Here is a 23963-nt window from a genome sequence, read left to right as displayed (position 1 = left end):
CCTTATGGCCCAGCTATTCCACTTCTAGGTATTTACCCAAAAGTAATGAAAGCATATGTCCACATAAAGATGCGTAGATGTTCATGGCAGTTTTATTTATAATAGCTCAAACCTGAAAGAAACTAAAATGTCCACTAACGTGAATGGATAAACAATTTGTGGCACATCTATACATTGGAATACTAGTCAACAACAAAAAAGAAATGCACTATTGATGTGCTCAACAACGTGGGGATAAATCTCAAAAGAATTTTGCTTAGTGGAAGAAGCCACACAAAAAGAGTACATGTTATAGGATTCCATACATATGTAATTACAGAAAATGCAAACTTCTCTATAGTGATATAAAGAAGACCAGTGATTGTCTGGAGGGTTGTTTTTAGTGGTGAAAGGAGGGACTGAGAAAACTTTTGGGGTGATGTAATGGCTCATTATTTTGACTATGGTGATGGCTTCACAGGAGTATGTATGTATCAAAATTTATTAAATGGTACAATTTAAATATGTGCAGTTCATTACCTATCAATTATAGCTCAATAAAATGGAAAAATGACGAAGTAAAGGATTTATGATCTTGGTACTGTTTTAAAGTTCTCAACTTTTATTTCTTCAGTATGCTTCTATGAAATAAGTCTGGTTACCTTAAAAAAATACACGTAGGTCTAGTCCCCCAGATTAATTTTGGGCAGTATAAGAGAAATGTCTGGAGTTTTAAGACGTTTCCAAATAGTAATAAACTACAGGTTAATCAGCGATGGAAAAAGAGAAACAGAGACCCTCTGGATTTAAGGCATGGCAAGGGGTGGGCTGGGAGATCAGGAAAGGAAACCAAGGATGAAATGAAGGGGGGGGGCGGGACGTTTCTTGGCAGAAGGAAGAGGCAAGACAGTGCCTACACGTCCTCACCAGCAACTCTACAGATTCTCTAGGCAGGTGGCTCCAAGTGGATTAAAATGTTACAACGGATGACAGGTTCTCAGTCACGAAAACAGCTCCTCTCTGAGTTAGTCTTGCTCCCTGGAAACTCCGCGGTTGGAGCGTTAAGAGAAGGCGGCGGACGCTGGTCGGGTCTCCACGCTTCTTCACCCAACGCTGCGTCCCGTTCTCGGTCGCCCCCTGCTGGTTGGCGCCTGGGGACCTGCAGGCGCACGTGTGAGGCAGGAGGCAAGGTGCCGCCAATAAGGTCGCTGCAATGGAGGGGAGACGCGGGTACCTCCCCAGACGTTGGCTGCTTCGGCATTCTGGCACCAGTATGGCTGCCCCAGAATCCAGTGTCCCAAATGCAGAACTCACTCCGGCTTCTCTCTGCTTCCGTCCGTACATTTTCATTAGGGTCTTACTGGTGGGAGTCGGGCTAAGGGAGCTGCGTTAAATGGCTGTGACCTCCAGGTTTCAGGGCAGAACTTCCAAGCATTTGGAAGCGAGGGGCCGCAGAAGAGTTCCGACTATCGGAGAATTGTCACAATTACACCCCCATGTTTCGAGGAACTGAGGGAAGAGGGAAACCAGATGGCCCCCTTAAATCCCAAACAGTAGCCCCCCCCCACATTAGAGTCCATCCTGTTCCCGCCTCGTCCCAGATCTTCATCTGTCACTTTAACATCGCATACAGAACACTGGAGATCGTCCTCATGTCTCATTGTCCCCAACCCTCAAGTGGCCGAGAGTGGGCAGTCCAGAAGCGGGGACCCGGCTCACCTGCCCGAAGGCAAGGTGGGAGGGACTTCCATGGGCTTCTGTGAGGACCGGCGCGCGGTGAGGAGGGGCGGACCGACGACGGGAGAGTTAGAAACAGGCAGAGGCGCCCACACCTCCAGCTTCCAGCCCAGGCAAGAGAACTGCGTGACATTCCCGTCCACATCTGATTGACAGGAGACGGGAGTGGGTGTGTAGAGGCGGAGACAAACCCCAGCCGCGCGCCAAGCCAGCCAAGGCTTGCTCTCTTAGACGGTTGGGGTCTGGGTCTCGTGCCCCTACCTCGTCAGGCGGCCCGGTGGCTCCTCAGAGCTTGGCACCCACAGCCTGGCAAGGATCACGACGTGTACCCGGCTGGGGCTGCTGCCTGCAAGGAGGGGGCAGGGAAGCCGGGAGCCCCGTGCGCCACTTCCCCGGCAGCCTCGGCCTGGGCCAGGACTGGCTCGCGGTTCCCTCGCGGCTGTGCTCGGGTCCGCCTCCCCCACCCTCCCCCTTCCCGCGAGCTGCCTCCTCCCTCCTTCCTCTGCCTCCACCCTCAACCCCCATCCCCGTCTGTCGGGAGCTGGGCTCCGAGCCCTTAGTCTGCCCGAGCTCTGGATGTGGGCGCCGGACAAGTCCGCGGCGCCTCCACCCAAGATGGACAGCCGCTACACCAGCACTGCGGGCATCGGGGACTTGAACCAGCTGAGCGCGGCCATCCCGGCCACGCGGGTGGAGGTGTCCGTGTCCTGCAGGTGAGGACGCAGCCCTTCCCCTCCCTCCTCCTGCTCTCCCGTCTGCCTGGTGGGTAGCGCTTGCCAAGCGCTCGGGGTACCCCGAGACTTTGCTGGGGTGAGAAGTTGCGAGACGAGTGGGAAATACCCCAGTTGTGGGTCTGAGTCACCCCCAGCTCCAGTGACACAGAGCGGAGAGCACGAACTGGAGGCGAGTGGTGGGCTACGGAACTGAGACTTTTAATTTTCTTTCTGGGAAATGCTGTAAAAGTTGGCTGGGCTGTGACTCAGCGGCGGGAACCCCGGCCGCCGCCCACTTTGCAAGCCCTTTTTACGTCCCAAACCCGAGCTGTATGGTTGGGTGATGACGGGAATCAAAGGGGACAGCATTGCCAAAAGCGCTTGTGACCGCTGCACGCAGTGGCCCGGGACTCCCTTCGCTAGGCGTGTGCAAACCTGCTATTGCTACAGTTGGCTCCAAACCTCGCAGCTTCCTCCCCACCCACTTCCTGGAGCCTTCCAGCTTGCCTTCCCCTCTCCCTCCCCACCTTTCCGGGCTCCTTGCCTTATGCCTGATATGTAGAGATTTCGGCTCCAGCTCTCTTTGCAGACGAATGTGTGCCTTACCCAAAATCTGGGAAGTCACGACTTTTTGCCTGCAAGTAGTTACAGTTTGAGTGTTTATAACAACTGACACTCTGCCCAAGAACTGTAAATTTCGACCTCCTTGCCTGACGTTGTTTGGGTCATTGTTCCTGTAAATAAAGCAGCGTAATTGCTGTATCCCAGAAGGTTTTGAGAAGGAGATGGGGCGGACTATACTAAATTGATAATGGCAGAAGGAGCGGGAGAATTTGCATAATATTGACTCTGGAGCACAGTCCCTTGTTTGCATAGCAGGATCTCTCAGTGGAAAACTCTTGTCTCTGACCATTTTGGCCCCAGGGTTGTTTTCAATGCCCTAAATTGCCACCCCCTCGCATTCCTTTCCTTAGCAAAATTTGCCTTGAAGGGATCTAACAAACCTGGGGAATCTTGGAGGTAAATAAATCCTGAAACTTAAAATGCTGTCACCCCAGTAGTATTTGATTTTGCATTTTCATAAGACTGAGTCTAAAGCCAAAAGAATGGATTTTCTTTTCTGTGGAAATTCAAGTACTGAAAACCCCAGTAGAGGTGTTAATTAGGGGATAGGGGATAGCCTTCAGCTATCCCTGAAACTATATGCCTTGATTGCTCGCTTCCCCTTAAGGCTGACCTCAGACTGTGGAAACAATGCTGATTATGATAGCTAAACTTGAGCTCTTGCCTTGCTGTGCTCATTGCTTTAAGGGCTGCCAGAGATTTCTTCCTGTCAATTGAACAGGTGAAGCTATATGGAAAACTCTTTTCAGGCATTAATTTCTAGGCCTTTTTCTTCTCTCTGAAGTTGCCTCTGGAGCTCAAGGGAGGTCATTAGTATACACACATAATGCAAGGCCAAAAGTCCTACAATAAAAACATTTTCTAGAGTTCTTCTCCTCTGCTGAACATCCTACAAAGCCTGAATGGCATGTGGCTTGTACTTGGAATGAATATAAAAATGTTATAAATTAAATCCGAATTTCCCAAAATTCGGATTTAGGACTGGAGCGGAAATGATACCTTCACTCCTCTTTCTACCAATGGGATTCACGGTTAACCACCCTTTTGTGTGTGTGTGTGTGTGTGTGTGTGTGTGTGTGTGCGCGCGCGCGCGCGCGCGCGCATGCCGGGTGTGTTGGGAATCTTATAGTTAATTGGCTTTAAGCCAGTTTGTTTAAACTTGGTACCTCAGGCCCTGGATATCCCCTTGTTCTAGCCTTTTCTTCATACCATTGATTTGGTGTCTTGTTTTTTAAGTTTAAAAAAGAAAAAGTCCTGAAATAGAACCCAAGTACTTAGAGTGCTTACATTGTTGGGAGTTAAATCTTGGAAACATAGATGGTGTCATTTGGGCTTTGGCCTAAGAGACCCGGTTAAGATTCTGGCTCTGTGACTTAATCATGTTGTTACCTTGGAGTTCTTACTTAGGCTGAGCTTCCTCATCTCTAAAATGAGGAAAATTATGGTATTTATCTCATATAGAATGATATCAGAGTCTGACAGGATAATGTCTGAAAAGTGTTTACACAATGTAGGACACAAAAGAAAGTGTTAAAAAATGTTAGCTATTATGATATTGAAAATATTATTTACTCAATAAATGTATTATATATGCTTCAGTTTGGAATTCTGTGAATAGTCCTTCTCTTTTGTAGTTCAGTAAATTGGTAAAGAAGACAGGGATAGAGGCAGTCTTGGGATACCTATTCTCTCTTCTTTGATGAGTATAAAGACTTATAAGCTAGGATTTTTGGCCGGGGGTGGGGGGGAATTTCACTTAAGAACCAAGGCTCAGTTATAGGCCCCTCAGTCTTACTATGGGCAAGCAGAGAAAGGAATTCCCTTGCCTTTCTGTTAGAGACCTCTGATGATTTGCTGACACTTAAAAAAGCAACTCAGGAGGGGCGCCTGGGTGGCACAGCGGTTAAGCGTCTGCCTTTGGCTCAGGGCGTGATCCTGGCGTTCTGGGATCGAGCCACGTCAGGCTCCTCCGCTGTGAGCCTGCTTCTTCCTCTCCCACTCCCCCTGCTTGTGTTCCCTCTCTCGCTGGCTGTCTCTATCTCTGTTGAATAAATAAATAAAATCTTAAAAAAAAAAAAAAGTAACTCAGGAATAGAATCCCTTTTGATAACCTCCTTTCTTTGTCCCTAGTCTGAGACCTTTAAAAATCTTTATGACGTTTTCATCTTCATTTCGGGGGAGGTGAGAAAATCAACAATTGAAGCTTGAAGCTAAATACAGTTCATGGAGATCATTTAGTCTATTCACTCACCAAGTGTTTAATGTCTTTTATGTGTTTAGTGTTATGCCCTGCTCCATGGCACATGCAAGAGAAGTTCTCTGAAAATGTAAAGTCTGGTTGGGAGATGGGTATTCCGTAATATGTGATCACATAGGACTGAATCTAAACATGAGGATCGTGCACGGAGAGGGACGAGATCACTGTACAGTGGAGTGCTTGCAATACTCTACAAGCAGGAGATGGGGCTTGAGGGGAGGTGAGATGAATGCTCATGGTTTTCATTAGAGAAGGGACAGTATGACATGGAAGTGGCCACAGACTTGGTGTGTTAGGGTGACAAGTCTACTCTTCTAGCAGTTTATGTAGAGACAAGCTCCTACTCTGTGACTTCCCTTCAACCCATTGTGTAGTTTTCCTCGCATTCATTTTTCTTCATTATGTTACTTCATATATATATATTTTTAAAGATTTTATTTATTTATTAGAGAGAGAGACAGCCAGTGAGAGAGGGAACACAGCCAAGGGGGAGTGGGAGAGAAAGAAGCAGGCTCCCAGTGGAGGAGCCTGATGTGGGGCTTGATCCCAGAACTCCAGGATCACACACTGAGCCGAAGGCAGGCGCTTAACGACTGAGCCACACAGGTGCCCCATTTCATAGATTTTTAAAGTTAATTGGGTTACCTAATAAAAATGCCAATAGCTGAAATGGTACAACCTCAGAAACATAAAATAACATTAATAACTTTCCCATTGGATTCTGAAAACAGATTAATTAGAATGAGGTAAAACCAATGGGAAAAATAGTATGTAGTAATCACCATTTCCCTGGAACTTTGGTTTGGTGAACTATTTCTAACACATAATCTTGGTCATTTTTTCTGATTGAGAAGGTAGCTTATCCATTAAAAAAGCTGTGAGAGCATTCTGTGTTTCTAGACTTTGTAAGTTAACCATCACATGTAACTTCTTTCATAGCAATAATCTTATAATGGTGATAAACCCAATTTTAAACACTCATGTGGAAGGAAGAATACAAAATGGGGGCACCTACTTTGTGTTAGGCATTCTGTAAAGTTCCACCTGACCTGGCCATGACTCTTCTGCCCAATGTACCACCACTCCTCACATGAACACTGTGACTGAACATAGTCTAACTGACATGTGCTTACTATGTGCTAAAGCTGATGACAGATAAATGTGGCTGCAAAACACGAATCAGTGGTACTCTCCCAAAGCTTGTGCTGGTATCCTAGTGGACTGAGTCCTCTTTGTCTGTGACTATGCACGTGCCCGTCTCTCTGCCCCAAACACCCCTTCCTCCCTGCTCCGCTGTCATTTTGATTAGCTGGTGCTCCTTCTTCAAGACTCAGGTCAAACATCATTTCTCTCAGGACTCCTCTCCCAAAGTGGATTTTGTTTTCCCAAAGCAGCTGGTAGGTACCAGTATTATAGTTACATTATAATTCTTGCTTTCTGTATACACCTTGAGGACAAGTTTTGTTTCTTTCATGTCTATGGTTTCTGAGCCTGGCACAGAATATGTCGTCAACAAATGCTGGATGCTGACATTCTCTGAATAAATCATCTGGCATGGGGAGGGCTGCTTGTCTATTAAAATACAGACTTCTGGGTTCCCATACCAGATCTGCTCTCAAAATATCTGGGACTGGGGCCCAGGAATCTGGACTTTTCATAAGTTTATCATGTGCTGATAATACATATTGAAATGTTTGATGAGGAAATGACTGACTGTGGTCACTCCATCTGGATTAGCAATACCTGTGCTCCTCGGATATTAGGAGGTACTTTTCAGGGATGTGTGCTGGAGCTGGCCTGAGTGGGATTGAGACAGGAATTTGTGCACTAGTTGTTAAATAAAGCAATTATTAAACATTAAATCATATAAATCTAAAATCAAATACATTATATTTTAAAGCAAAGTTAAGACATACTCAGAAGTTATCACTTCCTAATGGTTTTACTACATTTTACTATTATCTGTACTCTTCACTGTCACCTGTGCTCTGTCTTTTTAATCGGTGAGGTGACAGCATTATGCAGTCACATGCTACTGCTCACCTCTTCCAGCCCTGTTCAGTGACGTCACATTTGTAGGTTGACGTTGGCTGTGGTGGGAATATTTACACCGTGGAAACTGGTAAATACTGCAGATCAGGTCTTGTTTTGTTGTCTGCACTTAAGACATTCTATGGGAATCAATTGGCCCTATGGAATTTACAGTGAAAATATCATATTACTATTATTACCTAGAAGTTGTATGCTCAGCTACACGTACTTTATGTCAATAAAATTTATAACAAATTATGTAAATACACACATGCACACACACACAAACATCTCAGCATTCAGCATTTTTTTGGAGAGCTCATTGTTAAGCGTATGTTGCTTACATACACATCACTGTTTATAGGCCTTTTAAAAAGATTATACAAAGGAAAAAGTTTGCCGCTGTTGGACTGTAACTATTAGAAATGACAGTGTTAAGTTCAGCACTGTTGTGGTCTTGCTTTTCTACTTGGAACAAGTGAGGCTGTGTGGTTTCATAATCCATGAAAGGTTGTGACAGCTTGAAAGTAAATGTATTGTGAATGAAACAGGAGGATAACCGGACCTCTGTACGGTTTTTCCTTTCTTCTCCTCATGTGTTTCTTTCTATGTCTTCCTTATTCTCTCTCATTTTGGAGACATTTTTTTCTGGATCTCCATTTACTGGTGGCATATACTTTGCAAGTTTACATGTTACAGTTCTAATTCCAGACCACCTGGGAAAGCGAAGGGGTATTGCAAGAGAGAGAATGTGCTTGGTCCGGCGGGGATTGGCCCAGTTTGAAGCAGATGTGTTTGCTGTTCTGATTATCCATGGTGAAAGGAGGAAAGAGTTCAAACACAGCAATGGGGGTTTCCACCCCAGTCTGCGTTGGTTGATCTCTTAGACATACTCTACCCTTCTTTAAATAGGCAAGAAGTTTGGATTTAGTGTGTAAATAGGTTTCAAATGATGTTGTTAACTGAAAAATTAATAATGTTACTATAATCTAGGGGAAACTAGAACGCCCGTTACCGTGTTCATAACAGGTAAACCGAGGGCCGAGTGTGGCATGGCCATAACATCCTATTCTTCAGGCTCTGTAGTTCCTGAGGTCTTGTGGTTCGAAAGTGTAGTGACCCCACGGTGCTTTTCTCAGCAATGTGAGTTTGTCTTAGCCCCAGAGTTTCAGGAATATTTGTACCAGGGCATTTCTGGACAGCCATCTGAGAGTCTCGATGTGGGAGTTGCCCAGGTGAGACAAAAGCCTTCCTCATGGTGTTCCACCAATATTTTGGTCTGCTCTGTGTTTGTTGTTGTTGTTGTTGTTGTTTTTATAGCATTTGGGGCCTGGGTTGTTCTAAAACAGCCCTGGGATGTGGAGAATGTGAGTCTAGAAGCAACTCACAAAGCAAGGCCCTGAGAGAGAGGGTTTAAACGGCTGTACTCTTGTAGGTACTTTTTTATGGCGTAACAGGCAGAATCCTGCATTCCCTATTTATGTTTACTCAAGGTAGGGAAGAAAAACAGCCCCTCTCAAAGGGATTTTATTCAGTTGTTAGCCTGTTTTAGAATAATAACATTTGCTTATTCGAGCCAGTTTTACTTAGTCTAGAAGAGCACAGGTGTGGAACTAGACCACTTCTACCACGGCTAGCTGTGAAGCCTTGGAAAGTTACTTTGTTTCTCTGTTGCTCAATTTCCTCACTCTGTAAAGTGGGGAGAATGATGGCCCCTATGTCTTGTATTTGTTTTGAGGGTTAAGTAAGTTAATACATCTAGATGAGTGAAAATGCTGCTTTTTGTATTAGTTAAGTACTCAGAATTATAGATGAATTTACGTACAAAATAAAAATCACCCACTGTTCCATCAAACCACGAACATTTAGCTCATTTCTCTCTTATTTATAACGTCACCTTTATAGTCCCTCTCTTTCCCTCGTGTGTATGCGTGTGTGCGTATGCTCACACACATTGTACAGAGGGATCACACTATATTCTATACAATTTACCTTCTGTACTTTTCTGCTTGTTTTATATCATGTATATGTTACTGTCAGTAGGTTTTGAGAAAAAAACCCTCATGTCTGTGAAGTAGTCTATTTTATGGGCAAACTATATTTATTTAACTTATCTCTTATTTTCCAAAATTTATTTTAAAAAGTTACTATTCAGAATAATGCTAATGAGCATTCTTATTCACGAGCACTTGACAACAGCTATGATTATTTTTTCCTGGGGATAGTTTTCTAGAGCTGAAGTTACTAATAAGCTATCTTCTCAAGGGGATTTTAATAGCTTATTTTGGTTGTTTTCACCCCTATTCCTCTTTAAATAAGCAGACTCAAGTCTAAACTACTGACTGCACCTTTCTAAATACTTTTATTCCCATGAGAAAATTGCACTGAAAGATTAATGAGAATTTGGGGCAGCAGAGTATAGAAGCAAGAAAATGGAATTAGGAGTCAGACAGATGTCTTTAAATCCCATTTTTATCCCTTTTTGGAATGTTATTTTGGGTAACTTATTTCAATTTTTGGAATCTCATTTCCTAATCAGTAATACAGAAAAATGATTTAAAAACCAAATTTATAGGATTATTGGAGAGGTAAATGAAATAAAGTCTATAAAGTGCCCAGGATTGTGCCTGTCACAAGAAAAGCACTTAATAGCTCTTAGTCTTATCTCAGTTTCTTATGAATATATTACTAGGTGACATACAAGCAACATAGAAGACAGGGTACCTGTATTTTAGACAAATTTATAATCAATTAGGGGAGTCCTAGAAATATGAAATGCAAGGTGACATAAAGCTTCATGTTCAAGATGATGCATGATAGCCCAGCTCATAAACCTAAATGTAGAGGATGTCCAGAAGAAAAATGGTCAGAAGAGTGTGGATTTGGAAGTACGTAGGATATTTCTACGGATTCTATTCCATGGCTCCCCCACGCCAACACACACAATTAGATATGTGGACCCAATGGGATTTGACAGATAGGAAATAGTGTTTAACAACAAAGTTTTAGAATGAAAGCACGTTCTAGCACATTCTTGTATCCTACCAATAAAATCAATGGACTGACATTTAGACTGTTCTTTCGTGTTGGACATGTGATAAAACATATCCGAGTGGATGACAACACAGGCTGAAGGACGATGAAGTTTTTTATCATCAATAATAAAGTGAGATGTATTTAAAAGGTGCCTTGCCCCAAGAGCCGTTGTTCACAGCCTGACACGCGGTACCTTAATGTTTCCAAACGTATGACGACCACCAGTGTTAATGCCTCTTCAGCCAGGGACATTAGCTCTCGGGTATTCTTGTTCAGGTTATGAGACATTTTGTCAAGTTTATTCTGCAAAGAATAATACTCCAAACATTGAGGGAATTATCAGTTAACTTTGTGAAACTCTGAAGAAACAAAATATCAGTGATAGTCCCTGGGAAGTAAGTACTTCTGCTTATTAGTATAACTTTTCAGTTATAAGCTGTACTAATGAAATCAAGAAACATGAAGGCTCTCGACATTTGCTATACATCTTATTTGAAGTCAAAATCTAAATCTGCATGAGACAATGTGGAAAACACTTAACATATGCGAATTTACTCAGTCCTTACAACAATTCTGTAGAACAGGGGATTTATGTCCTATTTTACATGTGAGGAGATTGAGGTTCAGAGAGAGTTTAAGTAATTTGGCCTAAGTCACACATCTAGGAGGTGGCAAGCTTGAGTTCCCAATCCATAAATGTCTAATTCTTAGGTAATATGCTTCTGTCCACTAGACATACTCTGGCATTCTTCCATAAGTTATATATTCTGGGCTTTAAGGGCGAGATTCTTTTCTATCGATATTGATGTGTCGGTGACTGAAGAGAAATGACCAAGCTGAGAGACATTTATAACAGACAATATCTATACCATAACAGAGGAGATACAGAATTCTTCTGTGCCTTTTCTGTCTCCCATTGATGAGAGCTGTGGGTAGAACAGTTCAGATGAGTCGTATAAACCTTAACCATTTGATGTTTAATTTCCAAGTATTGATTCTCATCTCTTTTCTGCTGCTGAGTTACCTAATGAAACTGTGAGAAATTAAGTAATGAGCGGACTATTTAACTAGAAATCAGCAGGCAAGGTGAGATGAAAGCTAAATGCCGGACAAAGGTGATGGACCAGGCAAATGAAAAGTAGAGGGAAATTAATTGAATTGACTCTGTGACATTCATACTTACCACTGGAGTTGAGAACTGACTCCAAGGTCTGTCATGTCAGTCCTCTGTTTTCTTAATCATGAGGAAGTCACCACTTAACTTGGCTAGCTTTTCAATAATAAGTCCAGGGTCTCCTTGACTGCCAAAAATGCTCTTCAGAAATCCATATAAATAAAATAATTATTTAGATATTGAAAATGTCAGCACAGTATTCTGACTAACTGAATTGTGATGTGACTTTGTAAAAGTCAATATTTTCTACTTTGCTAATTAGCTATTCTCTGTCTCTTCATACATATATCTATATCTCCATATCGCAAGTGACACATTCATTTTATTAGGAATAATCTCAAATGTCAGAGAGTGCAGTCAATCAGATATGATTATAATTGTTATACCCGGTTGAAACCAATACATTTCTCAGCCTTAGTAGTGGTTTTAGAATCATTTTGAGAAATTTGTTTCTCACTGCCCACAAATCCTTATTACTGTGTCCTCTCAATGTTTATAACGCTGTGGGCATTCTTACAAATCTTTTTTTATCTAAATGTACTCCTGTAACGGGAATATCACATTATTTGTGGTTGTCTAGGTAATTGAAAGCTCAATCATTCTTCTTTAGTGTCTTTAGTAGGTTTTCATGTTTCCCAGCTATAAAGCAAAGAATAAGAGAGAGAGAGAGAGAGAGAGAGGGAGAGGGAGAGTGAGTTTTGGGCATGGCTCATTGTCTGACTTATCTGGATATCTCAACTTTCAAATTAATTGTGGAAGCAGAAATACTAGAAAGTTGATTGCGATTGATTTTTATGGTAGAGGTTTCATCTAAAGCCTCTTTGTAGGCATTGGGAAAAGAAGGCATAATCAATAGTAAGCTGATAGTGAATGTTTCTTTTAATTGGTAATTTAAATTAGTGAATTTAAAATTTCTTTTGGAGAGAAGTTTGAAGTATACTAGCGAAAAGGTAATTGATTTTCACCTCAAGATTTGTCTCACAATTTAAGTTAAATGGCTGTAATTTCTTTGTTTTTCTTAGGTCATTTTGTCATTTGAATGTCATTTATGTGACTTCTTTCTTCCTTGTGGAATGTGCCAATCAAGTATAGTGGAAATCCCCAAGCTTTCATTCTGTTTCTGACACTGGCTCTGTGACCTTTGAGAATTCTACCAGTTCTCTGGGCATCACTTCCTAGTCCCTGGTCTAAATGACCTGGGATGTCACTCAGAGCTTGTTAATTCAGTGACACTAGAAGTGGGACCTTCAAATACAATGTAAACATGCTTAGATTTAAGGAACTCTTAACGATTGTCAATGCCCATTTGAAAACTGAGACCCTAATTCTAGTGTCTGAGTTTCCAAAGGGATATTAAGGTAGACTATTTGTAATGCAACCACTTCCTACTTCAAGGTCCTCATTTCACTTAATATTCTCCCAAAGGGATGGCAAGCTCTGTTATTGCTGTTCTAGTTTTTCCTCTCAATAGAGATCTATAGCTGGCTTTCTTTATCTTGAAGATGAATAATGCTTGATATTAAAAATATCCGTGCCTTTCTTCCAATTCACTTTTGTAATATGTTACTTTTCCCCCCACCATTTTTATCTTGGCAAATATAGAGCTTCTAGCGGAGATGGCAAATGGATTCAATTTTTTGTTTACTGATTAGTTGTTACAAAGTACTGCCTGCCTTAAGTAGCACCTGGAAAGATTCTTAAGGAAAATCTGGGTTTTGAGGGAAAGCATGCTATATTTGATTTTTGAAATAAACTAAATCAATACCAAGTGATGTGTATACTATTAGCTTTCTATTGTTATAACCTTTAACCTACTTAAGAGTGTCTGATTAGTCACTGAAACTTTCTATTTGACTTGGCTCTCCAAAGTGTTTGTCACTTCCTTTTCCATTCCTGCTGCCAACCTTTTTGTTCAGGAAGTTGTATTTCCCCCCAGAATATTAAAATATTCTCTGAACTATTCTCTGTGACACCAGAATTAACATGTTTTGGTCTATTCTTCACATGTTGTGTAGTTAGCTTCCTAAATAGAGGTTGAATTGTGTGGTTTTCCTTTTGCAGAAACTTTCAGTCTTTCTCCTTTTCTCCCAAAAGAGGATCTAAGTAGCTTTAACATGGTTTTGAGGGTCTTCCCTCATCCTGGGCAGATATCCATCCCCTGCCAGTCACATCTCAGACAGGGACTCCAGCCAAAGTGGAACACTTGCTAGTCTCCGGATCTCTTGTGTATATACTCTTGCCTCTCACCATTGTTGGTGCCTCTCTTTCAGACTGGAAAGCCTCCCCTGCCCCCACCCAGTTTCTGTGCCTATCCTTGGTTTGAAGGTACACCTCAGAGATATTGTAGGTTCAGATCCAAACCAGTGCAATAATGGGAATGTTGAGTCAAATAGATTTTTTTGGTTTCTCAATGCATGCGAAACTTATGCTTATACTATACTGCAGTCTATTAAGTATGCAGTGCATTATGTCTAACAAAATATACATATCTTAGTTAAAGATCCTTTATTGCTAAAAAAATGCTAACATCATCTGAGCTTTCAGGAAGTCATCACCTCTTTGCCTGTGGTGGGTCTTGCCTTGATGTTGATGGCTGCTGACTGCTCAGGGTGGTCATTGCTGAAGATTGGGGTATCTCTAGCAATTTCTTAAAATAAGACAACAGTGAAGTTTGCTGGATCGATTGACTCTTCCTTCATCAACAATTTCACTGTAGCCTATGCTGCTGTTTGATAGCATTTTATCCACAGTATAACTTCTTTAAAAATTGGAGGCAATCTTCTCAAACCCTGCCACTACTTTATCAACTAAATTTATGTGATATTGTAAATCCTTTATTGTCCTTTTAACAGTCTTTACAATATCTTCACTAGGAATAGATGCCATCTCAAGAAACCACTTTCTTTGCTCATCCATGACAAGCAACTTCTCATCCATTCAACTTTTATCATGAGATTACTATAATTCAGTCCTATCCTTAGGCTTCAGTTCTAATTCTAGTTGCTATTTCCACCACATCTGCAGTTACTTTCACACTGAAGTCTTGAACCCCTCAAAGTCATCCATGAGACCTGGAATCGACTTTTTCCAAACTCTTGTTGATGTTAATATTTTAACCTCTTTTCATGAATCACAAACATTCTTAATGGCATCTAGAATGGTGAATCCTTTCAAGAAGGTTTTCAGTTTCCTTTGCCCAGAACCATCAGAGGAATCACTATGGCAGCTTTTGCCTTATGAAATGTATTTCTCAAATAGTAATTCTTGAAAGTCAAAATCACTCTTTGATCCATGGGGTACAGAATGGGTGTTGTGTTAGCAGGCATGAAAACCATGTTAATCCCATTGTACATCTCCATCGCAGCTTTCGTGTGACTGAGTGCATTGTCAACGAGCAGTAATATTTTGAAAGAAGTCCTTTTTCTGAGTAGTAGGTCTCAACAGTGGGCTTAAAATATTCAGTAAACCATGTTGTAAATAGATGTATAGTCATCCAGGCTTTGTTGTTCCCTAAATAGAGCATAGGCAGAGTAGATTTAGCATAATTCTTAAGGGCCCTAGGATTTGGGGAATGGTCTATGAGCATTGGCTTCAGCTTCAAGTCACCAGCTGCATTAAAACCCTAGCAAGAGAATCAGCCTGTCCTTCGACGTTTTGAAGCCAGACGATGACTTCTCCTCTCTACCTGAGCACCCAAGATAGCATCTTCTAATAGAAGGCTGTTGCATCTACGTCGAAAATCTGTTGTTTGCTATAACCACCTTCGCTAATGGTCTGAGCCCGACCTTCTGGACAATTTGCTGTGGCTACTACATCAGCACTTGTGCTTCCCCTTGCACTTTTTATGTTATGGAGATGGCTTCCTTCCTCCTGAACCAGCCTCTGCTAACCTCCAGCTTTTCTTCAGCTTCATCACTTCTCTCAGCCTTCATAGAATTGAAGGGAATTAGGGCCTTGTTCTGGATTAGGCTTTGGCTTAAGGAAACGTTGCAGCTGGTTTGATTTTCGATTCAGACCTCTCAAACTTTCTCCATATCATTAATATGGCTTCTATTCTTTCTTATCATTTGTGTGTTCACTGGAGTAGAGCTTTTCATTTCCTTCAAGAACTTTTCTTCTTTGCATTCACAACTTGGCTAACTGGCTTCAGAGAGGCCTGGCTTTTGGCCTGGTTTGGCTGTTGATAGCTTAATCATTTCTAGCTTTTGACATAAAGTGAGAGATGTATGGCTCTTCCTTTCTCTTGAACAATAATTTTGGTATTGTTGAGTCTCAGCAAACAGAGAGGCCTGAGGAGAGGGAGAAAGATGGAGGAATAGTAGGTCAGTAGAGTAGTCAGAACACGCACAACATTTATCAATTAAGTTTGCCTTCTTGTGTGGGTGTGGTACATGGTTGCCATAAAATAACTAGAATGTTACAATAGTCAAAGATCACTGATCACCCTAACAAATATAACATACTAACAATGAAAATGTTTGAGATACTATGAGAATTACCAAAATGTGACACGGACACAAAGTGAGAAAATGCTGCTGGGAAAATAACACCGAATGACTTGCTCGACATAGGGTTGCTTTAAATTTGTAAAAAAAGCACACTATCTGTGAACTACAATAAAGCAAATCAAAATAAAGTTGGTATGCCTGTAGACCTCACTTGGAGCAACCCCATAATGTTTTACTAGATTCCTGAACCGGAATTAATCATTACCTCCTTTGAGTTCCTACAATGCATTTCTTGTACTTTTATTTTATTTTGACGTAATTATTTAGGTTTCTTGCATAGTTGTCTCCCCTACCAACTTTGAGTGCATATTTGTCTTATCATTGATTTTCAAAAGCTTATCTGCTTGCTTTGCACATTGGAAGGTTTTTAATAAACTTTTGCTGCCTTATGGACAGATTGGAAGAATAATCTGGACACACATGAATTTGTCTATGTCTATACTTTTTGCAATATTGGTTTGTATATACAGTAAGAGCACTAAAATAACTCATTTTACCAGTACGATTTAATAAAAGCATGTAGTTACTCCATCTTACTTAATTTACATAAAACATCCCATAAAGTTTTATTTGTGAACAAATGAGAGACAAATAAATAATTTTAAATGCACTGACTTTGCCTCCAAATAACAAAACTAGTTTTAGAAGTGGACACTTACTACTTTCTAAACAGCAGATGATTTGCTTATTTAATCGGGGATGAATAATATGCAAAAAAAGAGAAATGATAGAATTTGTATATATGATGAGATCCTGTATAACATATCTAAATAAGAAAATGAATGAGCACATCTTTGACCCACGGAAGATTTTGTCTTGGGGAGAAATGTTTCTAATAAATTACTTGGTGAACTGATAAAGTGCAGCAGGACATGATGGTCTCACTTGGGTAGAATCAAGGGTAAGAAGAACTGTTTGGTGGCCTGGCCTCTTCAAGAAGCAATAGATTTCTTACCTGCTGCTGTACTTTCTGCCAGACCCTGTGTTTTTGTTCCACCAATTTTAATTTTGTGTCATAAAGAGGTAAAACAAAATTTTAGAAAAATCTAAATTCAACTAAAAAGAAGTGTTAATGGGAAGATGGAAGAGGAAATAATACTTTCTCTAGAAAAGGGGGAAAAAACCCACTTCTTTTTATGTGCACAAGTAAAAAGTGAGCACATTTACTTAAGTCACTATTTGTAAGTCATATTGTTTCTTGCACTTGTCTGGTTATAACGTTTTGTTGGATGGGGTAAAGAATTTCCAAAGTGCTTGTGACACAGCTGAAGTATCTAAGTGTTCAGTTGATTGTATTTTGCCTGAAATGTTATATCCTGCCTTATTACATTGAATCTTTCCAGAGACATTGACCTCAGTAGTGGTTCTTACTAGAAAAAAAAATAGAGAGCTACTTTGTTTCAGTGAGGATGATATGTGGATGAATTCATTTAATAACATGGTGATATGATGAAGATGATTGAGGAACATTTCTAGCACATGTATAAAAAGCTGTGATTTAAAAAATGAAATTATTGGGTGGTTGCATCACTTTCATTTCGGGTGCATGATTTCCACCAGCTACTCAAAACAAGGGTTATCATCATCAGAATTGCTTCAGAGATTTTTCAAACTATGTACAGGCACTCCTGAGAATTCCAGTTTGCTTCCCTCAAGGGAATAAGTCCTCCCTACCGTTTTCTCTATTCCCCCAAGCCCTGTAGAATTTCTGCCAGTTGAACCTCAAGCCTTGATCTCCTGCCTCTTTAACATGGCTGACTTCTCTGCTTCTGACTGGGTCCAGGCATGTCTGACTCCTGTGGACACCATGGCAAAAGTTCCTTACCTCTCCCCACTTCACATCTTGCTGTGGCCACTCTCCTCCTCCGTGCCATTAATTCTGCACATGGAACTGCTAGAGGCCTGTTCAGAAAGCAAATACCATCATACTCTTACTCTGTTGTTTAAAAACCTTTAATTGCCTATGTATTGAATCCATGAGAACCTTACAAACCCTGACCTAGCTTTTCAGCCTCATCCCTTTCTCTCCATGTCCCACCACCCTCTTCCTCCCCACTGGCCTCTAAAAACTCTCTCCTAAACTCTAAGTCATTTCGGACCACCTGCATTTCCCGAGAGAACTATGGTGCCCAAGCCTTGGTTCTCATGGGAATAGTTCTGCCTCACTTTGTTATTTCACTTGATGGACTCGATAGACAGTACTTTCCCTGATCTTTTGGATAGAATTGACTATCCCTCCCTTTCTGTCATCTGTAATGAATTTATTATACACATTCTGCATTCTGCTGCACACATTTCTTTACAGATTTGTAAAGAATAATAGAATATAAATAATCTAGGGTCAGGAGTCCATGTGTTCATATCACAGTGTCCAACACCAAGTCCTTTTTTTGTCACTTAATAACTTAGTGCTTGTTGAATAAACATTTGAAAGAGTATCAGACAACTATTAAATTATAAATTCCTATAGGACAGGAACTGTGTCTTACCTTTTTTTTTTTTTTTAAGATTGTATTTATTTATTTATTTGACAGAGAGAGAGAGAGCACAAGCAGGGGGAGCCGTAGGCAGAAAAGAGGAAGAAGCAGGCTTCCTGAGCAGGGAGCCCAGTGCGGGGCTCTATCCTAGGACCCTGGGATCATGACCTGAACCGAAGGCAGGTCATGACTGACTGAGCCACCCAGGAGCCTCTCTTACTCACCTTTATATCCATTTAGTATCTAAACCAATATTTTGCATACAGATAGTGTTTAATAATTATTTATTCAATGTATAGTTGAAGAGAGGAAAGTAGAGCATCCCAGATGAATGGGAACCATTACTGGAAGGCATAAGTACAGAGGAGAGTGTAACATAAATTGATTTGAGAAAAAAAATCAGTCGTATAAAGACAGGAACAAGGAGACATGGCTGAACAATTGCCTATACTTGTTTCATTCCGTTATTTTCTAGGATTTGTCAAATACTGTAGGTAGCATGGTTTCATCATTGCTAATGAGCTTTATTTGTTTATTTACTTATTTTCTGGACCCTAGATGAGTGTTTTTGAGTCAGGGACAAATTCCTGGTCTAATCATTTGTGACAAGGATAACAGATGCCTATTAGAAAATTATTTTCAGTTTCCCTATCTCCCCTGGTCATTTTTTTTTTACAAACAAATTTCTGTTCCAAATTAATTCCTTCTGTTTAAACTCTGTTGCTGATTCTCAGATTACTCTTCAGGACATTTCAGTTGTTCAGTGATCAGTGATCCAAAGAAATTACAGAAGATGCTACTTAAAATCTGGAGAACCAATCAAAACAAAACCCACCCAATCTAACCTTACCTTCGTAGGCATGGTATTTTTTCTCACTGGCATAGCCTATGCATTGGTTGTTTAAGTCTTAAAGAGAGCTGACTCAAGACAACCTTGCATATAAAGATTTTTTTTTTTTGAAATGTTGAGCCTGAACACACATTACTTTTTACCCCATAGAAGCAATACGTTGCTCAACAACTAATAGACAAAGAAACATAGTGAGAAAACCTAGTCATGTGACCAATATATTTTTGAAGTGGCGTGCAAGGCAGGTACCTCTGAGCTGATGTTGACAGGTAGTGTTAGCCTTCAGCTTTCTACTTGGCAGTGATCTGAGCACCTCTCATGGTCACTAGCTCTTGGTGTTTGGACAAGTGATTGTCACCTGCAAACATGCTTCATGCAAGGATTCTGGGAGAAGTAATAAACCCTGAAAATTGTTTAAAATATGTGCAAGGTCATTTCCCAGCTAGCTGTTAGCAAGTGAGCTGAAAACAGGTATTGCTTTTAGAGCAGGCAGGAGAAGGGATTGAGGAAAATGATGATACACAGTCTCAAGTGTTGTCACATAATAAGGGAAATGGTGTAATGTATTAAGGAGCAGAGCACAAGTTTAGAGACTGAAATATCTGGGTTTTAATTGCAGCTCCATATATTGCCAAGTAAGTTTAGATAAGTTAATCTTTCTCTGTTTTGGTTTATAAATGAGGAGAGAAGTTCCTTTTCTTATAGTTGCTATGAAGATTGTATGGTATAAATTTTTTTTAAGATTTTATTTATTTATTTGTCAGAGTGGGAGAGGGCACATAAGCAGGGGGAGCGGCAGGCAGAGAGAGAAGCAGGCTTCCCACTGAGCAAGGAGCCCGATGCGGGACTCGATCCCAGGACCCTGGGATCATGACCTGAGCTGAAGGCATCTGCTTAACTGACTGAACCACCCAGGCTCCCCAAGGAACTCATTTTTATACTGGCATTCAACAGAGATAGTTGGAAAACAGTGGATTACCTTATGAAGATAGCGAAGGCTCTCTAAAAAAATTACTAAGCTTTAGAAAAGTGCTACGTGCTCAGGTAAGAACACACACATGCGTGTGTGCACCCACATAAAACCGAGCAGCACTGGAAAGAACAAAGGAGTATGTACAAATCACCCCAGATTCCGCCCAGTGATAGAGCATGTCAACCAGCGCATACCTCCTGGGCCCCTATTGAGATATATTTAAGGCCTGTATCCACTAATATCCATGTTATGATGACTTCGACAAGGTGGCAGTCCAGTTTGTTCTTGGACTTTCCATGGATAAATATCTGAACCCGACTTCCTTTCTACAGGCATGGTGCCCTCTGCCTAGAGAGCAGGAACTCAGAGCGTACATCTGCAAGTGAATACCTCAGCTGCCATCCCAGTTAACCCCTTTTCCTTCTCTGCCACCTGCACAGAGCCCTCTCTGCTATTGTTACAGTTCTGCCCTTGACAGGCTGCTGGGAAGTTGCAGTGGGCCCTTTTGCTACAGAGCCTGGCAGTGGTCTTGCTGCCTGTTTGACCCTGGAGTCCTGCTCCTTGCCTCATGGTGATTTGTCAGGGCTTTGTGGTTCTGTTCTTGTTTAGTTCTTTCCATAGGGTCAGTTTCATTCCTAACTCTGGGTTCCATAAAACCTCCACATTTTCATCATGCGTTTCCCTCTTTATGTCACTAAGAACTAAACGAGCCATAATTCATGCAGCTAATATTTATTTATCTGTATCACAGAATGGTATCTTATTTATTTTATTTGCATGTCACTGATTACTGTTGAGTATGAACTTCATTTAATACGTTCAGTGAGTAAATGCCTATTCGCTTCTTTAGCCCATTATTTAGAGAATGCTTTGCGTATTTATAGCTTTAACATTTTATCCAACATATATGTAACAAATGTTGTATTTTAATTATGTATCATTTTTGTATAGAAGTTTAAAATGCATTCATTATCAGATAAGTTAATCTTTTCTCTGAGGTTTGTGTAAAGCTTAGAAAGTATTCTTCATGCCAAGATTTAAAAAATAGTATGTTACATTTTTTCCCCCAATCTTTTCTAATTGATTCTGGCTGCTGTTATATTTTCCATAATCTATTTTAAAATATTTCAGCAGAGACAGTATCATAGAGATGTGTGTGTTATGTTGAGAGTTAAATCTAAAATGTCTTAGTCAGAACTACATATTTGGATGGGATCCATTAGTATTTGAAATTAATCAGAAGTCCACACTCCAGAAATGCCCACTCTGGACTGTCATACTGTCTTTGTCTTGATCAGCACCAGAGGATTTTGTAATTACTCTGGATGTCAGAAATGGTTTGGTTTTTTTTTACTGGTGAAGTGTATGGTGATCAGATTTGTGGACTGACCACTTTAGACCACTAGATGATTATAATACAAAAGACAGACAGTAATAAGCACTGGAGAGGAAATGGAGAAACTGGAACCCTCATCTGTGGCTGGTGGGAATGTAAAGTGGTACGGCCACTTGGAAAAATAGTTTGGCGGTGCTCCAAATGTTAAAAATAGAGTTACCTTGTGAACTGGAAATTCCACTCCCAAGTATATAGCCAAGAGAAATGAAATCATGTATCCACACAAAAATTCATATGCAAATGTTCATGGCAGCATTATTGATAATAGCCGAAAAGTGGAAACAGCCCAAATGTGTATTATCTAATGAGCTTGTGGTATATCCATACAATGGAATATTATTTGGCGTTAAAAAGGAATAAAGCACTGATGCTACAACATGGATGAGCCTTAAAAACAATAGGCTTAGTGAAATAAACTAGTCAGAAAAGACCATATATTGTATGATTCGATTTATATGAAATATCCAGATTAGCCAAATACATGGAGACAGAAAGTAGATTAGCGGTTACCAGGGGCTGTGGGAGGTGGAATAGGGACTGACTACTAATGGGTAGAGGTTTTTTGGGGGTGTGGGTGAGTTGGTGCAATGTTTAAACATTAGATGGTAATGATGATTGCACAACTCTGAAATATTCTATAAACTGCTGAATTGTACACTTTAAAAGGATGAACTTTACAGTATGAGAATTATATCTGAGTAAAGCTGTTACAAAAGAAAGATATGTATATTAGCTAGAAATATTGTGCAAGTGAACAGGTTGCACATACCTGGTGAATGCTGTGTTTCTGCCATTTGCAGTGGTGCTCTAGGCCTAAGCACTTCCTTGGTCATGGGTGCAGAATGTTTGGAGGATTCTCTAGACTGATTTGACCAGAAGGTTAGGTGAATCTTGCTACCAGAATATTATCACATACGCCTTACGGTACTGTTTGGAATGCCTGAAAACAGCAGAGACCCAGACCTTGGTTAAACACGTAGAGGATATTGTGTGACTGTTTTGAGTCCCACTCAGTAACAAGTGTTTCTTGGGCAGAGTTTGGTCTGAGACTTGGCAGCAGGGTTATGGTATACCGTAACAGCTGCAGAGCCTGCACGTTACTTCAGTAACTGAAGGCGACAGGTAACTACCAAAAAGTCCATAAGGGATAGGAGAATTATTAACAGTTGCTACCTAGGACAATTATTGATTTTTTGTATTCATCATGCCTCCAGTTGCTTTACTGAATTATCTTACTAATTTTGAAAGATTCTTATTAATTAATTCTCTTGTTTTTTTTTTTCTAGATACAAAATTAAATCTTCACGTAATGATAATTTACAATACTGTGTCTCATTTTCACTTTGTATCTTATTCCCTAGAGCTTCTAAAGTGATGAATATAACAGTAGTTGCCGTTCATTTCATTCTGTTCTCAGGAATAGAGACAGTCAGTATAGCCAATACAAAAATAAAAACTCAAAATCAAAATTATAAGTCAATAAAAAATTTACAGAAATGTACCGTAAACACTTAGCTATTCTTGTGACTTTTAGCACTTTATTTAACATCTCTGAATATTGTTATCTCCTCTGGAATATGGAGTCTGATAATAATTGCTACATTTTTAGGATTGTGTTGAGGGTTAAGTGAAATGATGTATTTAAAATGCTCATCATAGAGCCTGGCACCATGCTCATTAAATAAGTAGCAGGTGCAGAATTTGTGATGTATGTTCAAGCTGGGTATGATAGGGTACACGGGAGGGAATAATCTGCCTTCCCAGAGCACTGCAGTGGGAAGAGAGAGGAATTCACATTCCCCACCAGGAATGAGCTTGGTGAGGAAATTTCGGGAAAGGAGATGCTGTGGGGAAAACATGAGTACAGAAATGTGAGGCAATATTAGTGTAAGGGACTGCAAAAAATCTGAAATGTCTGGAGCAGAGTCCATGATATGGAGGATGCATAGGGGTGCAGCTGGAGATAAAGCCAGGGTCAGAACGTAGCAGGTATTTAGTACCATCTTGGGGAGTTTGGAGTTTCTGTAGGTAATGGGTTTCCTGCAATGGGGCCCTTTGATTAGGTTTTCCTGTATCTCCACAGAATCTTTATTGCTCTTGGAGGCATCTTGGTGAATGAACTGGGACACAGGAGGCAGGAAGATCACTTAAGAGCTCTGAGGTCTGGGAAGTAGTTGGGACTTGGATGCAGAAGCCAAGGTGGAGGGA

General features: G+C 40.7%; 1 protein-coding gene across 1 annotated transcript in view; it reads left to right on the top strand.

The window, feature by feature from the left end:
• Window positions 1-1725: 1725 nt before the first annotated feature.
• The window catches only part of CPNE8 (copine 8), a 209653-nt gene continuing 187415 nt past the window's right edge, over window positions 1726-23963 (top strand). The window contains exon 1 of the mRNA XM_002929624.4: window positions 1726-2429. Within this exon, the coding sequence (XP_002929670.2) occupies window positions 2293-2429 (137 nt within the window). The 5' untranslated portion in view covers window positions 1726-2292. The remainder of the gene's footprint in view (window positions 2430-23963) is intronic.

Source organism: Ailuropoda melanoleuca, chromosome 16, assembly GCF_002007445.2.
Source record: "Ailuropoda melanoleuca isolate Jingjing chromosome 16, ASM200744v2, whole genome shotgun sequence".
NCBI lineage: Eukaryota > Metazoa > Chordata > Mammalia > Carnivora > Ursidae > Ailuropoda > Ailuropoda melanoleuca.
This window is presented reverse-complemented; position numbering and strand designations above follow the sequence as displayed.